General features: G+C 43.5%; 2 protein-coding genes across 2 annotated transcripts; both read right to left on the bottom strand.

The window, feature by feature from the left end:
- Nucleotides 1-1,152: 1,152 nt before the first annotated feature.
- On the bottom strand, nt 1,153-6,377 carry cbx7a (chromobox homolog 7a). The gene is made up of 6 exons (XM_052049963.1): nt 6,075-6,377; nt 3,442-3,485; nt 3,235-3,300; nt 3,064-3,130; nt 2,643-2,949; nt 1,153-2,490 (listed from the first exon to the last, which is right to left on the bottom strand). Exons 1-6 carry the CDS (start codon nt 6,141-6,143, stop codon nt 2,057-2,059), a joined length of 987 nt encoding a protein of 328 aa, XP_051905923.1. The 5' UTR covers nt 6,144-6,377; the 3' UTR covers nt 1,153-2,056.
- Nucleotides 6,378-9,404: 3,027 nt separating this feature from the next.
- On the bottom strand, nt 9,405-17,982 carry top3a (DNA topoisomerase III alpha). Its single transcript, XM_052049204.1, has 19 exons — nt 17,119-17,982; nt 16,908-16,967; nt 16,746-16,819; nt 16,571-16,646; nt 16,276-16,384; nt 16,019-16,162; nt 15,751-15,921; nt 15,553-15,653; nt 15,223-15,297; nt 15,048-15,130; nt 14,715-14,925; nt 14,456-14,641; nt 14,226-14,355; nt 13,578-13,691; nt 13,341-13,506; nt 13,096-13,242; nt 12,348-12,470; nt 10,162-10,856; nt 9,405-10,032 (listed from the first exon to the last, which is right to left on the bottom strand). Exons 1-19 carry the CDS (start codon nt 17,329-17,331, stop codon nt 9,887-9,889), a joined length of 3,024 nt encoding a protein of 1,007 aa, XP_051905164.1. The 5' UTR covers nt 17,332-17,982; the 3' UTR covers nt 9,405-9,886.
- Between the last annotated feature and the right edge of the window lie 4 nt (nt 17,983-17,986).

Raw genomic sequence — 17,986 nt, 5'->3', positions numbered from 1 at the left:
AGTGAAAGTGACCACATTATTAGGTCAACTGTCTCAGATCCTGTTTAGTAAGAAGCATGACTTATTCCTGCTCGTCTTACAAAAATGAGATACAACTCGGTCGACCCTCAGATTTGAATTCAGATTTAACCATTAGTTGACCGACTGATTGAAATTTGCTTCAGCGCCCTCTGATTGACAACTCGGTGGACTTAACCGCTCCAAGCAAAGCAAGCCTAACCGTTTGCAGCAGGAACAGTAACCTTGTACAGTAGAGTATTCGGTTATGCAGTGTTAAGCTTTTAATCCCTTCGAGTGAGATCCACTGACAGTGCGATCGGTCACCTGCTCTCTGGTGGTCACTCCTTGCAGATAAAGTAGTCGAAGTGACTTTAATGAAACACGGCGTAGCTTCTCATGAAGAGGCCGATGGCACAGAGTCAGCATAACCATTTGGGGAAAAAAAAAATCATAAATTACTCCGATCATGACTGGATGGATTTCTAAGAACGAGGCGCCCTCTAGTGGAGATGATTAACTTTACAACGTAAAACCTATTTTGAGTCATGTCAAAGCTCCCTCTCCTGGTTTGTCATTTATTGTTTTAAGCACTACGGATTGACCCAAATTAAATTATTATTAATAATAATAATAATAGTAATTATTATTGCATATCAATATTTATAGTGATTTATATCAAGCAAATGAAAATAACTTTAAACTGACCATAAATGCAGTTGCGATTGTTTTCAGTTACTTTTAAAATAAATGAGGCAGTTATTTAATCAAACATAAAAATATATAAACATAATGCAAAATTGTATATTTTACGACCGGTGATACTTTTGTTTACAGTAATTCAGCCGACTAGTTAAGTACTCTGTAGATAAATAATTAATGAAGGAATGGATATATTCTATCTGAACAATTTTAGGTGGGGGGGGGGGGAACAACAATGCAGATCATTTTAATCATATACGACTGTCAGATCATACAAAAAAAAGTCTGCTTGTTTTTTCATTCTTTCAATTCCAAAAAGATGCGATCAGAGGCAGACTTGCTAAGCAATCATCGACCATGCTGGCCTATTGTACCATAACTATGTCTATACGTACGAATAAAGTTCTGGTTTATGACACCAATCGAGTGGCGATAATCAAATACATGCCTTCCGAAAGGTAGTCAGTTCATGTTTATTGGAAATACAGTCGAAATAAAAACAAGTTTTGTTTTTTTCCAAGAAAAGACATGAGTCAGACACATACATTAAGTTTAGCTTACACATGACATGCAATAAATAACAAAGGCTCTCCTACTATCTGATCTAATGTACGTCTGCTTAGTGTACATTATTGTACTTTCACAAAGCGTAACAGCAGCAGTGTAAAATGATACCTCTTCCTTTGAAAAGCACAAAGGCTAGTAGTGTAAAGAGTGAACTACAGACTGGTAATACAAAAATAGAACCAAGTCGCATTTATAGTACTTAAAACGGACAAACAGACAGCAACAACAGCGCTTTTTTTTTTTTTGCGCATCCCTCCTCCTTCCTATGAGCAGCAGTCATTACATCTCTTTGTTTTATTTCTGTTAGGACAGAAATAAACTCGGGTCCAAGTGGCAATCTTCGACGAAACATATTTGTAAGACGGGCGAATAACATGAGACGCCTATACACTACCAGAGCGTGATGTCTAGCTGGAAAGCACTTCAAGACTATTTTAGTAAAAAGTAGCTGCATGGAAGAAGTCAGTTTGTTTGACCTGCGTCTAACTATCAGATTCTCTGGAATTCCTTAAAAAAAAAACATCTTAATAAATAAGAAACTGAAGAATAAAAATCAGAAGTAGCTGCGTGGAAGAAGGGAGTTGTTTGACTGCTGCCTCATTACTTGTCTCTCGAGAATTCCAATTAATTAACCTCAGTAATAAAAATCACCACTCATTTTTTTTTTCAATTCAAAGGCGATAATGTCTTCTCAGCAGGAATTTCTTTCGATGTAAACATGTTACCCACGCGACAAATTACAAAATGAGTGGCGAGTCTGATTATTGTTGTCGAATGGATGCGCCTTCACTTAACAGTCCTTAAAGAAGCCCTCCGCCTCGGCGGCCTCTTTAAAAGTCACCGTCAGCGAATTGATGGTCACCTCGGTCATGATCACCTTCCCAGGATGCTGTAATTGAGCGGTCGCCGTCGTCGTGGTAACGTTCTGAATGCGGACCACCGCATCTCCGCCCGCGACCGCCGAGGTGAGGTCATCTTTCAGGTGCGCGCCGGGACTCACGGGCCTCGTCCGCGGCTCCTCCTCGCCCGTGTCGCCCTCTGACCCGTTTTCCGCATCTGCTGCTCCGTCGTCAAGCGCCGATGCACCGTCGTTTGATTGGTCGCACACAACCGTTCCCGCGTCAACGTCTTCCGGGTCCGAAAACATTTTAGGACCGTTCTCCTCCATGTCCAGCTCCAGGTCTTGTCGCTCCAGCACGGGGGGTGAGCTGCACTCAGAATGACCTTGAGGGCAGAAAATTCACTTTCAGTCGACGAGACAAGCGGTAATTCCACTCTTGTGCTATAAAAATGAACTTTTCTTTCCTAAGGAGAAATTTGGGATGATAGAGGTCAAAGTTCACACTTGGAGGCCACTGACAAACTGATAAACAAACCATATAAGCTGTCTGCCCGTCTGTCCTCTGTGGCACTTTGGGACTCTTGCTTTTCTTCTTCGCTGGTGTCATCCCAGTCCTCCTCCTTCTTCCTCCGGTGCCTGGCAGTTCTGTTCAAGCGGGCGCATGCATTCCGCTTGGACGCCAGCTGCCTGGTCCTCCTCCTCCTCGCTGAGCGACAGTATGCGCTTCCCCGCTCGACATGGTCCACATCGGTGCTCATGGCGCGGGTAAGCGAGAGTCGCAGTCGGGGCGCAGGTTTGTCCGGGGCCTTGTGGGCGCTCCGCAGGTCCATGCCAAAGATGTTCTAGAAGGACACAAGTGAGGAAATTGAAAGATACTACTTTGGATGTTTATAAGGAGAGCAGCTTTCCTTTTCCTTTTCCTTTCCTAAAATACGTAGATGCAAAGATGACATTACCCGCAGGACGAGGCTTCGGGGTCTGAGACCTTTCTTGCGATAGGCCAGAGCTCTGATCTTTTGTTGACTGGAAATATCACCAAGACACAAGCAAACACATGAGCAAAAGTCCAATGAAAAAAAGAAAAAGATAAATCCCACCGCTTTTCACAAAAACAAATTTCAACTCACTTCTCCTCGTAGGCTAAGACCAGGCGAGGATCCAAAATGTTGTCCTCTGGCTCCCAAGTGCTGTACCTGCCAACAGCCACACAAGCACACTTTTAACATTCGTCATGCTTGCCCTTCCCCGTATGGAAACGCAGGTCAGGCTTCAAGCTGGATGTGAGCCGATGTTCAAGGATGATGTCATTGGGTGATGAGTCAGTGATTACTCACTTTGGGGGCCATCCTTGCCACTTTAGCAGGTACTCCACATTACCCTGCAGACAGACAGACAGAGAGAATAGCATTAAAATGAGATGCCAGTAAGACAGAAAAGGAACTTATTTTGTGTGGGTGGGGAGGGGGCTTCTGTCATCTTCACTGTATATTGGATTATCGGCATTTAGTTTTTGTTGGCTTACATACAGTGCATTTGACAATAAAGCTGTACTTGTCTGTCTCCTTGTTGTTTATAAAAAAAACGACCATGTATAGTAAGGCGTTTTTAGCCGAAAAAAACGACCATGTGTAGTAAGGCGTTTTTGGCTGAAAAAAACGACCATGTATTTTGTTTTTGGCCTTTTATTTTCGTCTAAAAACGCCTTACTATATATACATGGTCGTTTTTTCGTCTAAAAACACCTTACTATACATGGTCATTTTTTCCGTCTAAAAACGCCTTACTAAACATGGTCGTTTTTTTTCATCTCAAAACGCCTTTCTATACATAGTCGTTTTTTTCGTCTAAAAACGCCTTACTATACATGGTCGTTTTTTTCGTCTAAAAACGCCTTACTATACATGGTCGTTTTTTCGTCTGAAAACGTCTTACTATACATGGTCGGTTTTTTTTCCGACTAAAAACGCCTTACTATACATGGTCGTTATTTCGTCTGAAAACGTCTTACTATACATGGTCGTTTTTTTTCCGACTAAAAACGCCTTACTATACATGGTCGTTTTTTTCGTCTAAAAACGCCTCACTATACATGGTAATTTTTTCGTCTAAAAACGCCTTACTAAACATGGTCGTTTTTTTTCATCTCAAAACGCCTTTCTATACATAGTCGTTTTTTTTCTTCTAAAAACGCCTTACTATACATGGTCGTTTTTTTCGTCTCGAAACGCTTTTCTATACATGGTCGTTTTTTTCGTCTAAAAACGCTTTACTATACATGGTCGTCTCGGTCGGGTTTCAGTGAACTCAACTCATCTCGCTTGACAACAATCTGCAATTTGGCCGACAGTGAACAATCAAAAATAAAATGTCATATTGTGTCAATGTTTATTGCTACTCCCAGTTGAAATATATCTTGAAGCAAAAATCAAAGAGAATGACATGTTTTGTTTTTCAAACATTCACAAAAGATTTTTTATTTTCAGTCCTTAATGCTAACAAGCAACACATAACACTATATCGACAGGCTAACGAATAGCATCAGTGTGGTAGTGGTGACAGAACTAACTCCTTGAACAAAAATATAAGAACATAATATAAACGGTTGTGAAACACACGTGGACAGATCATATAAAAACTCAGGCATATATTATTTCGTCACTGCAAAGAACTACTGATGTTACTGCAGCTTGGTGAGAGTAACTCGTGACCGTTGCTACATGTATCTTTGTTCTATTACACTGCCCCCATGTGGCCAAGGCTTGCACACCAGAAGAAACAGCACAATGTTCATTGTGTTGAAACAAAAAATGTGGCAAAACATTACATTTGTTTCATTCTATTTAATTGTCGCATGATGGTTATGTTTTTATAAAGCACAATATTCCATGCATCTATTTTCATGTGCTGCTTATCGGGAGTCACGTCATGGGTTAAGTACAGTTTTTGCTGGGAAGTCTAGTCCAGACTCCGTCTCTTTCCTGCCACTTGATCAAAACGTCAGCTTCCAAATGTGACTCAAACATAGTAACCGCAACATCAACGTCCTGCCTTGCTCTACACTCAAGTATATAATTGTACAAGTCAAAGTTCTTACCGTTGAGGCTATGACAATACACTAAACCTGTAAAAGTACAACGTGTACTCTTGTGCATGTGATGATGTTGCCACTTTAAAATGAGCGCATGTAGGGAGGCGGGGCTATTTTTCTCCTCGTCAAATGGGGTTCGTCTGAGGAATGACGTCAGTAAGCGGCCTCTTTCAGTGTCACCGCCCCCCCCCCTACCTACCTCTCTCGCTCTCTCTCTCTCTCCCCGAGTTGCGCGTGATGTGACGGTGCACGGTCACACGAGCGACTCTTCTAGAACCTAACACCGTGGCTCGGATAGGTGGGGCCACGGCAATATATAAACAACGTGCTGTTGCGCAACACCTACGTCACTGGTGTTGAACAATTGGAACCTTGCTGCGTGTTACGATGGCCACTTAACTTTATGTCAACAAGAAGTCGGTTTCGTTTTAAAAAAAAAAAATCCTTTACGATTGCTTATTAACCTAAACAATTGCTGTACGGTTACAAAAAAAACCAAATTGTGTTCCTGCGTTTGGTCGGCCACCTTGCACACAACACACGCGTACACGCCCCCTTCTTCGTTGTGTACTATAACTGCGTGGGCTCCTGCACAAACATGCTGCAGCATCTTTGCACGGCACAGTAGCAACACAGCACTCAACTTCCAGAAACGAAAATAAAGAACGCGTGTGTCCTAGAGAAATAAAACGAAGCAACGTGTAAGTCCCCCGGCCAATAAATAAAAATACGAGTTTGAATGTGTCTTTTGGAGTAAATGGAAAGTGCGTGGCCTAGTTTTTCTTTCACGGGCGCACCACACGCTCCTCCGTGGCAGGAAAGCACACGGAAAATAAGTTATGTAAGTTGAGTGGAGTGGATTAAAGTGTCGGAGCTCACCTTTCGGACTCGCTTCTTTGTGATGGACTCGACTGCGAACACTTGGTCTCCGATGGATGACAGCTCCATCCCCGCTCAAAACAAGCCGTCTCCGTTCCAGGCACGAGTGGAGGAAGAACGAGCGAAAAGAAACCCGAGCAAAGGGGAGGAAAATAATGTTCGTTCGGGGCACTAAAACGCCTCCGATGCCTCTCGATGTCCGGGTGCCGTCACGCAAAGTGCTCTCCTGGCTCACTTTTTCAAATCTGCGACACATCAACACGGGACGACGCTTGCTTTAAGTCGCGCGCGCGCTCCCGACTCCGTTACGTAGGGCCGAGCCCCCAAACGCGTGGCCGCGCACGCAAATTAGAGCAGAGTGCAGAGAACGACAGAGAGAGACTTGGACAATGCCGCTGTGCAAATTAAAAAAGTTGGAATTTAACCATTGAATAGAGGTCTTTAAAGCTGCATATTGCTGAATAGTTTTAGAAATATCTTGCCATTTTTTAATGTTTGGATCTATCTATTTATCCATCTATCTAGCTATCTATCTAGCTATACAGCGCAGGATCGGTTCCCACACAGTGAGTGTGGGTGTCTACGGTTGTCCATCTCTTCTCCTGATGTGGTTGGTCAAGTTGTACCTCTGGATTCCATTGAGGTTGACCGTTCTCACCCCAAAAACGCATAAAAGATTTAACTGGAGTGAGACTTGAATTGAACTCCATGACCTTACAAGTCATTCTGTTTACATTCAAAAATACAAATACAAAAATCATTTTCTCAAAAATGAAGAAAATAGAGTTGATGTCAACTGGAAATCGTTTCTAGAGAAATTCTCTCATGATTCTGTTTTTGTTTTGTGTTGGGCTCGAAAATAGGTGAATGGATTACTTCTGTGTGCAGGCAAAAAATCGTTTTCCAGCAAATTCTTGAGTCAAGTTTTGTTTGTTTGTTTGTTTATAGTATAAAACTAGTGTTTAGTTAAGCTTTCCAGCTAATAGGTGTCATCCAACCTGAGCATGAAACGTCGAGGAGTGTCACTCCTCAACGCCACTAAAAGATCTGTGAAAAAAATTGGTTTTCGTTTTAACATTAAAAGAAACCATCTCAATTCAGTATGGGCCAACTTGAACTTAATACCTGAACACTTCTCTGACCCCCCCCCTCCCCCTCCTCCAGGAGTTACTTGACATAATGAATAAGCAGGCGGTTGCTGAAGGCCCAGATAACACTGCCTGTTTTCCGCAAGGGATCCAGATCATTTACAGTAAACTCAGGCCGTACACACACAGGGTCTACAGTCATGGTCTGCATGCACCTGGAATGCTTGCATCACTTACGGGCACAGGTCACCATGGCAACTGTTTCTACAGCAACCACTGAAAAGCTGGATGATGATGATGTTGATGATGATCCAGAGTTGATACGCAGATCGCGGGATGGACAGTGATCCATGTTTACCGCAACCTTTGACCTATGAATGCAGTGAAATGGATCTCCAAATCCAAGCCACACTGCACACAGATCCTGCCTCACAGCTGTAACTGAAGAGCCAGCGTTTAACCGCCAGCGCTGTTGATAGAGAAACCTGTGAAGTCATGATATCGCCGCAAATCTATACACTTCAACCACAATCAGATAATGAGACGCATGATCACATCCGTGTCTGCTATGACGTGTAAAATACTTGTCAACCAGCGATAATTACTTTCAACTCAGCACAGGACGACTAAGTGTCTGGTGTTTCATTTCTCCATTCTTTCTTGGTCCAAAAATGATTATTTATTATCTACGAATAAGGTATCAGTATCAATGTTCAGCTATCGGTGCTAACGACTATTCACTTTTGTGTGGATTCGGTGACGTCATCACGCTTACGGCGCTTCCACGGCGTTTCCTCCGGCAGGGAACGTTTACAAGTTAGCTGTGTGACACTTCCCGAAAAAAGGAGGTATTTACTGCTATTCAGGGAAAAAAAGGAGAGACTCGTTGATCACATGACTTGTTATCTGCCCGGATACCGACAGTTTGTGCATGTGTGTGTGCGTGGAGTGAGGAGCAATACAAAAAAAAACAAAACACCGCAGGACCATTAGCGCCCACTCGTGATGAGTCACGCGTGACTCATCGCACGTGCCAGTAAGATCAACGCTGCTTCCCTGGAACATTAAATAAAATAAAACACATCAGTTTCCACATACCGGGAATCCTATGCGTTTCTCGTTAATTTAAATCGGGATCGAACGAAACCGCCTGTGGGAATAGTGACGCGGGGGGAGGGGGAGGGGGGGGGTCATGTAGTTTACTGCACAAAGTTAGTTGGCCACGACCAGTGAGTCACACACTCCGCTTGCATCGCGATGCACGGTGTGCTTTGTCATTTCTACCTTCAAGTAACTGCAGGGACGTCATAAGTGAAGAAGGCACACTCATGTCAATACTTTCACACCGTATGTGCGAGATTGTTTGCCAAATGAGAGGCAAACTGTTCGAAAAGGATTTGCAATTCATACACAAATAAAATAAAATCATGTTATATGTTCCCGAATCAACCAAAAATAGCATTTACCTCACACTAAAAAAGTACTTTCACTCATGCACAAAAAAGTCTCACGGACCCAAAATCCCTCACACTCTCCCAAAAAAACAACCCTCCCATCTCACACAGATGCACCATAAAACTCTTCATGAACAGCAAAAAACACACATGCATTCACCAAAAATGCCAAACATTTAACAAAAAAAGCATCTCTCATTCACACCCAAAAAAGTTATACACACCCGAAGAAAACTGTCATTCACACTTAAAACACCTCTCGAGAAAAAAAAAATCTCACAATTAAAAATCTAAACTCAAGTTTAACCTTTGACTTTGTTTTTACATATCTCGTTATAATTCAAGATAGTTTGGCCGAGAATCTAAAAAAACAACAGTAAATACTGAGGGACACTGTGAACTTTGTTGTTTTCCCCTTTTGCTTGCTGGCGTAATTTCAAAACAGCAACAACAGGAAAAAAAAAAATCAAACTATAATTTAGTATTGCTTAATTTTCTGTCTTGTCATATTTTCAGCAAGTTTCTTGTACTTGAATAATGTACTTTAAAAATAAATCTCTGCATTCACTTTACAGGTTCTTTAAGGTTGAATCAGGATTGTAGCAGCAGATTAAAAAGTCATTTTCCAGTTTGCTGCGTCCAACGTGCTTAGCTGGCTTAGCTGCGAGATTGCGGTTGAAGACAAATGAGTCAGGATGAAACCAAATTTGAGATGATTCATTTCCAGAGAAAAGTGTGCAAAATAAAACCAAACTCACATCTCAGTAAACATATCCCCAACAATGCAATGTAGAAAACATTGACATTTATTATCAGTCATTCATTATAAAACAGTATTTAATTAGAATTTTTAAAAAAAACGAGATCAAGAAAAGTGATTGCCTCTGAAACTGCTTTCAGTGAGGCTGCACTACAGAAAGTCGAATAAATAGAAACGCAATGAATGGATGTTTCATTCAAATCAAGGGCAGCTTTTACCTCTTTTGAAGCTGTAGCAGCAACGCGCAGACGCGTTTTTTAAGGATTCCTTGAGAGACCTCACTTTAATATGCGCGGCATGTTAATGCAAATTATTTTACATTTTGTTGCTGCCTGGTGGCCATCAGGAGGATGCTCAACCTTGCCTTCACTTGATCCCGCCCCTCTTGGCATCGTTGTCAAGTCCACAGTCACAAGAAGGCACACGGGTGGGTTTACGCAGATGCCGCATCGTTTGTAAAAGACGCAGCCAGTCGAGTCGCAGAGTGCAAAAGCATACGGGTGCAAGCTCTCACCGCTGCGGACAAGTGAGGCGCGTGTGTCCTGGCGTGTGGCAGATACCGCAGGAACGAGGTTTCTTGGCAGCGGGGGGTTTGGCGCCCGTTAGCTTCCTTCCCTTTTTCCGTCCGTCGCTGTTGCTGTTAAACGGGCCGCCGCCTGAAAGAAGAAAAAGTTTCACCGTATTCCATTTATAAATGATGTGTGACCACTTTGACCCCCGCCCCAAAAAAAAAAAAAAAAAATCAACATTCTCACAAACCAAACGTTTGTGTGCGTTTGTCCTACCTTGCGCCGAGAGGTTTTCATCAGCCCACTGGAAGTAGTTACACTGTTGGTCTCTCGGTTTCCCGCAAGTGTGGAACACCCGTCCCTTGTTGGGCCCGTCCTTCTGCACGGTGCGAGTCACTGTGGCCTCATTACAGTTACACATCAGACCTCCAGCGCCCCCATTAGGCGCAGCGCCACCTCCTCCGCCCGTGGTCCTGATCGCCACATATTGAGTGGGTGGAGGAGGCGGCCGCGGTGGTGGTGGTGGAGGAGGCCAATGATTCTGCAGGGCCCCCTGATGGCTGGGCTGATCCGCCCAAAGAAAGAAATTACAAGCCCCCGAATTGCATTTGTAGAACTGCCGTCCTTGGTTGGGACCTTCTTTGCGCACAGTTAGCAAAATTGCATCCACGCCACAGTTGCACACAATGACATCGCTGTTGCCTACGCTGAGAACATTGCCCCCTGGTGGTGGGCGAGATTGCGGGGTCCAAGAGCGTGTGGAGGGTGGAGCACAAGGCCTCGAGTTTGAACATAATGTTCGGGGTGGTGCTGGTCTTGGGGGGTCCTCTCTTACTCCCCCTCCTCCTTCCGCTCGCAGATATTTAAGGTCCAGCACCTCTCGGAGCGTCTCGTCACATCCACCGATGCAGCCGACAAACTCTAAAGGCATCATGGCGGGAAGGCTGCCCCTACGGAACTTGAACTTTAACCTGAAGGACACAGAGTGGGCTAATGCCAGCCATGATTTACAACCACATTTCATGCACACACCCCTGCAAAGTACAACCACCTTATTACACATGTTACGTAACTTTTGAAATCCTATCTTTGGAAATCAGACTGTGCAGATGTAGCATGAATGTCAAAGAGGCGCAGCAAAGGTCACCAAAATCACCAAGATATACAGACAAGCTTGAGGTACAAGATACATGTGCTTTTCAAAATGCATGTCTAAAAAAAAAAACCTAAAGTTTAGCTAACAGGTTGCCATGGCGATCAGCAAAGTAGCACCCGCAGAAGACAGCAACATGAAAAGTTTTTGTATTCGTAATTAGTTAGGGAACAAACTGCTGGGTGACGTGAACCCCCCCACCCCCACCCCCTCGCCAATCTTTTTTTGTCCATAAGTGTTGTGGTTCAGCTCTAAGGTCTGTACATCTGAAGAGTTGCTGTGGCAACAGATGCTGGTGTGGAGCACTCGGTCTTGCTGCTTTCCAAACGTGCCCTATATTTGGACTGTGCTCTGGCATTTGGTCAGAGGGTGAACGCCCACTGACGCCAAGAATTTTTGTCAGCTTTCCTCACAATTTAACTCACACTGACACTATTTTTAAAAAAAACACCTCGCTTTTACAAGTTGATTATTGCTCAGTTTTCATTGAGAGACATTCATTTAACGTCTCTTATTGTTGTAATGTGTCCGGATCATTTTGTACATGTGACAAAATATAAGCTCACCAAAATTAAATTCATAAATATGTCATGTCATATCTCTAAAGTTGTCAGGCAGAATTACCTTTGTCACGGAGGACATTTCGAGAGCGGTTGCTTCGTGGAGCTTATTGAATTGCATATGGTGGTGAGTCTATGATTGCCCCGTCGGTATAATGAGCTTTCACTTTGAGCTCGGATTGTTCTGAGAGTCATGATTTGCATAAAAGTACACACCATAACCTTGTGCATTGTTAAAAAAAAAAAAACACCACTTGCATCAACGTGGCAATTTTCTTTCCCCTTGCCCCTGAGGTAAGCAAGGCAAGGATAGTGTGCATCATTACCCACAATTCAGTGCTCTAGTCATCAAAATGACTTGCACATAGCTGTTCTTCACAGCTCGAAATACTTTCACCTTCAGACATGCTCATGCGCAATAGGCTTAGAATAATATCTCGGGCTCTCAGCCAGATCCGCCGCTGTTTCATACAGCTTGCAGTGTTAAAAAGCCTTAAAAAAAACAACAACAATAACAAAAAACATTTGAAGTCCAAACACCTCCCCTGCAATGATGCAGCACCGAAAGAGGCACGTTGCCAAAGAGCTTGACGAAATGATAACTGGACAATTACTCTGAGGACATGGCGGCCTCGTGAATGTCACTATGGCTCACGTTTCTTTGTCGGCAAGCAACTGCATTTCGAGTTTGTCACAAGCATCTGAAAAGACTCTTTGCCGGTTTCTCAGTTTTGGAGCACGGCACTCACATGTGAACGGGACGCGGCTGGCAGGTGGAACAAATGCTGTCGTCTCGGCTGACCTCCAGCATCGTCTCGGGAAACCATACGGCTGTTTTGCAGGCTGGGAAGCCCACGCAGGACAGGAACTTACTACATTTAAAGATGGACAAAATACATGCATTCATGAGAAATACGTGCGCTTAATACATGCCATTTTTGAGAATAGATTTTTTTAAATGCACGAATAAAAGATGCACTATCTTAAGACTATTCAAAATGGTTTAAAGCAAGAAACAAAATAATCACGCACTGTAATATAGTTGATATTACAGCACTGGATTACCATCTTTGTCCTGCATATCCTGCATTCCATATCCACAAAAAAAAAAATTAAAATTGGCCTACTCACATTGTAGTATAACCCAGTGTAAGACACAGTGCAAGGCACAACTATGCCATGTCTGCCACCTAGTGGTGAATGGTGAAATTACAACATATTATATTATCTGCATATTTGCCATTTTGATTTTCCCAGGATTTTTAACTCCATTTAACTGTAATTTTTGTGGAATACAAATAGTGGTTGTTTATCAGTAGTTGTTTTTTTTTAACAAAAATAAAGAAATGTTAGTGCACTAGACGAAGACTTAGGTAAAGCAAAGCATTTGTTAACACCACAATAGCCAAATACGAACATGTTATTCAAATGATTAATTTTGTACGAGAGAAGTAGTTTTTTTTTTTTAAATGAGCTCCGCGGTGTTGTTTATCTCACCCGTTTCCCTCCTTCCTCTTCCTCAGCACCATGTCTCGTCCACAGTGGGGACACTTCCTGACAGGCAGCTGGAGCTCCATGTCTTGCTGTTCAGTTTCAGGGATCTCCTGGGCAGCACCCAAATACGGCGACAGAGCTTCGTCTAACCTAAGGCGGCGTCGAGAATGACTTCTTGATCAGCAAACGGTTTACAGTGGCTCCATCATTTTCAGTCGTACGAGTCTGAATTACAACATCGGACTAACATTTTGGCCTTCCTGACCGACTCGATGAAGACAGCCTTGTATTTCTGGATGTGGTGCTGCAAAGCGCTCCTTTTGTCCTTCCTTCCCTCTGATACCAGCTTGAGGTCTGCCTCCAACTCAGCCCGCAGGTGTGGTTTTGACATCTCATAGCCCATGGCGTTGTAACCTAAGGACAGAGACGCGGCACAAATTGGTTGGGGAATACTGTAGCATGCGGGTGCGAGGTTGTTTCTATACCTTCCACCAGTCCCATGCCAAGCTCGCCGGGAAGAAATCTCTGATCAGGCGTTAAGCCCACGTACATGCGACTTTTGATGGTTTCAATGTGGTCCGCATGTGTCGCGTCGGTACCTGTTGAACACGATATTGTCATTCAAATGGGTGTGTTAGAAAGACAAAGTGTGTGTGTTTGGGGGGGGGGGTTGTCAAAGGTCAATATTGACTTCGTAAAGCAAGATGGCGAGTTCAACAGCTCGGGACCATAAAAAGTCGTCAAAGAACCTTCAGCGGATTTGCAACGCGTACGCGGTACACTGAGGAGAGATTTCTAGGTGGTGTATAGTTAGTGGCCATGTGGGAAACATAAGTTGGGGTAGCACCGTGAACAGATTTAAAAACAACAAATGAATCTTCAAATCGATTGTGTACAGTCCAACCTATTTTCGCCCCAAATATGTTGACGCTGGTAAAGTTGCACGTTAACACCGACGAAATAGGATTTAAAAATTCCGTTGTAAGCAATCATTTGACGTGAACAGTTGCAAAGTGCCATTTTTATTAACCAGGAATATCCGAGAAAAATATCTGTTATGTTCTTTTTTTTGGTGCTTTTGTGGCCACCAAAACCTTGAAATCACAGCCTCAAAATGTGCGTTTGCGACATACCGATGCCATGCTTCTCCATCAGTGAGATGAGGTCCGCCTCGGTGAGCAGCTGTGGAGGACTCGTCTGACCGTCCACCATCTCGATGGTCGACGGCTGGAATTGGGAACCTTGTTCGTACACTGGAATCACCTAGCACGCACAAAGTAATTTTAATAGTAACTAAATATTGACTTTTGACAACCCCCCACCCACCCCCACACACACACACACAGACACACAAAGCCCTTACCTTTGCACTCCACCTGTCATAAGGATAAACATCTAAGTAATTCCTCGCAACTATCATGAGTCCCGAAGTGGAAAACTTCTCCTGAGCGATGTCTATGTCCACAACTGTCTCCTGCCCCAAAGCATCCTGGGATAAACAAGCCAGGAAATGCCGGACGACAAACTCATACACGCGTCCTTCATTTCCCTGAAATAGCAAAACAACAACAACGGTGTTCAAAACGACATCGTTTTGTGTGAAGGTCTTAAAATGTGGCTACCTGCAGTGTGCTGGTGTGTTTCGTTGGGTGAATAGGGGGATGGGCTTGGTCAGAATTTTTGCCCTGTCGTGGGTTGGGACCACCGGGTTGCTCAAGCACCCGCTGGGCGAAAGCCCCCCAGTCAGGGTTTTGCATCTGCTCTTCCACCAAAGGTCTGAGAGCAAGGGATGCTGGGAAAATGTTTGTTTCCGTGCGAGGGTAGCTGATAAACCTTCAGAGAAGCAGAAATGGGACATTGACTGAAATGGTCCCAATATTTACAGTAACGTTTCGCCCAAAAAAAAAAAAAGTCAAAGTATGCGTTCCCCAAAAATAAAACAAACTCACACTCACCCTTGTGAGTAAAGTTTCTCCGCAATCTTCATGGTCTCTTTAGCACTTATTCGCAGCTTTCGCGATGCCAGTTTTTCCAGTTCCTGGTGCGTGAAAAGAGAGAGAAAGGTCATCATCGGGCTTGTGGAACAGACGGACCAGCGGAACGGGCGAGACTGCGGTTGCGGGACTTTACCACAGTGTCCAATGGCAGTGGTCTCCATTTGCTCTTGGGCTTGCTCGCGACTGAGGTGACTGTTGCTAAGGGATCCTAGGAAGAAAATGAAACAATATTCTGACGTGTAAGATTTACAAGTACTAGCCTTACCACATAATAACATGTTTGCTTGTATATTTGGAGTAAGCGGTGACATGGTACGTACGCCGTGGCATCATCATCATCATCATCATCCCAATTGGGTAACAAAAACATGGGCAAGGTCTCTCAGTACAAGACAGTCTACAATGTGGACACCGCTGCAACCGACTCACACTTTCTATCATTTTTATTGGTCATTTAGATTACCTCCAGGCAGATCTGGTAAAGCACTAGGCAAGCTGTGTGGTTGAAGAGACGGTGTCTTTTCCACCCAAACTCAACAGTGTCCTCCTCCACTTCATGCAGCACTAAAACACGGAAGCAGAAAAAAAAATATGTACATATTTTCCATTAACCATAATCCAAACACCTTATCGGGATTTGGATCTGTGTGTGTGCACGCACCCTTGATCTTGTAGAAAGTCTCAGGAACGAAAGCCTGGATGGCTTTGAAACGCTCCACTACGAAACCCAGCGTGGGAAACTGGCAGCTGCCGTAAGAGATGAGCTGATTGGCCAGAGACAGCGGGAAGATCTTCTGGAGGCGAAGGGTCTGGAATCTTGTGAAGGATGCGCCTGGATATGTCCGGAGGGAAATGTATTCAGAAAGTCTGAAGGTTACCGACAGACTATCTGCTGCGTCGCAGAATCTCGAACGGATGCGCCTCCTTACCTATCCGCAGGTCGAGCTCTTGGCGGACGTCGACGGCATCGCTGATGTTAACGTCTGGCTCCGATAGCGTCTCGCAGGCTCTCCGAATGGAGTTGGGGGTGATTTCAGAAAACTTTGCCCGAAACACTTGCAAATTAGGCTTCACTAAAAAAAAGTATTTATCAAGGATATGTGCATCTCAACGACTGGACCTCAAGACGAAATGTAAACATTGCTTTTGTCTGTCTTTGCATTGTTAAGATTTGACATGACCTTACCTGCTTTACAGACGTTGATTATTTCAAAGCCAATGTTCTCTCCTTCACGGTCGCAGTCGGTCCAGATAATTAAAGCCTGACATTGTCTCACCTCTTTTTCCAATGTACGCTGCATAAGAAGGACAGCAAGGAGAAGTGGGGGCTCAGTTTACAACAACAAACATTGTTTACACACAATATTACAGCCACATGGAACATTAAATCAGACGGAAGACAAAGTAGAAGGTTCCCAAATTTGTTTCGATACAAAGAACTATCATGTTTTTTTTTTTATTCCTATTCTAAAGAGACGCACCTTAATTTGTATCATGCCATCTGGACAATACTTCTCGACCTCGGCATCAAACAACAGAACTGGATTGCAGCTGTGCCTTGGGAAAGAAAATGTAAATATGAAATCAACAGCTGCATGTACAAATGAATCCTAACAGAGTGTAACAGGCAAGTGGACATGTACTTTCCAAACTTACCATTTGTGGTATGGAGCTTTAAATTCAAGTCCCAATAAATGGCCTGAGACTGATGTCATTGCTACTGTCACATTCTGGATGTAAACACAAGTACACATGGAGGAAACGTGCAAATAAAAGAAACAGATACCAAACAGTGAGTATTTCGCGGCATTCACATACCTGACCAAAGAGATGATATTCATACTCATAGATCTTGTTAAACCTGGACAGTCCTTCCCTCTGAAAAAGAAAATACATAGAAAATAATTTCGTCCGAATCAAATTCATAACCCTCGAGGCCAAATTCTTCCAAATGAGCAACTACCGGTAATGTAATAAGCATTTCATTACACTACCTAAAATTAAACGTCAATGACAACAAGAGACTAACCCTCACGGACATGCCATTGGACATGATTTCGGAGATGCCTCTGGCGGCATCATTCTTCTCGGCGACGCAGAGGACCCGCTTGATCTGCCCCCTCCGCATCATGTCTAACGTTGTCAATGAGTCTTGCGACGCAGAACGACACCTCAACTGGATACGTGACCTCTGGTGTCCCAGTCGAAGCAGATGTTTTGAGAGGAGGTTCACGACTCGCATGCCTGGCCGCTACTCACATATAGCAGCCTCTCGCCACTGTTAGCATGTCAACTAAAAATGCTAAGTAGTTCAAATACAAATGTTAAAACCACTTGAAGTAGGAAACCTGTCACTTTGTCAAACTTCAACAGTCCTAAACCAAGAAAGTAAAAGTCACCGTTGTCCAAATACATCTCCCAAACCAACACTTTCTTAGTAGTGTCCTGTATTATTAGACGCAGAAATCTCACATTGTTTACACACTGCGCGCCCGCCAGTCAAATTCTACCGTATTCTGCGGTGGTGTCGTAAAGTCACTACAGTATATGCCGTAAAGGGTTTGACAGAACGCCGTTATGACCACAAGTTTCACTTTGGAAAAGAACATTCACGTCCCTCGGGCGGAGAACGATTGCATTTGTGACATTGTAATGTTTTCAATGATATCGGTGTTAAAAAACAAGCCAGCAAATAAAACATAACAAAAGCCGTAATATGGTCCGAAACAAGCGGGTTTAAATATGGTTTCGAACTGTAAAGTTCCTCCACGATTCCAATGGCCATTGAAGCCGTCCACATAACTAGAGGTTGTATTTTAAATAGAGAAAAAAAACAACAACATCAATTTAGCTCCACCGCGACTTTTGCTCGTGTGGAATTCTTGCATAGGATTGGT

The sequence above is a fragment of the Hippocampus zosterae genome, chromosome 17, assembly GCF_025434085.1.
Source record: "Hippocampus zosterae strain Florida chromosome 17, ASM2543408v3, whole genome shotgun sequence".
Lineage (NCBI taxonomy): Eukaryota > Metazoa > Chordata > Actinopteri > Syngnathiformes > Syngnathidae > Hippocampus > Hippocampus zosterae.
Note: the sequence above shows the minus strand (reverse complement) of the source record. Positions and strands in the feature narration are given on the sequence as shown.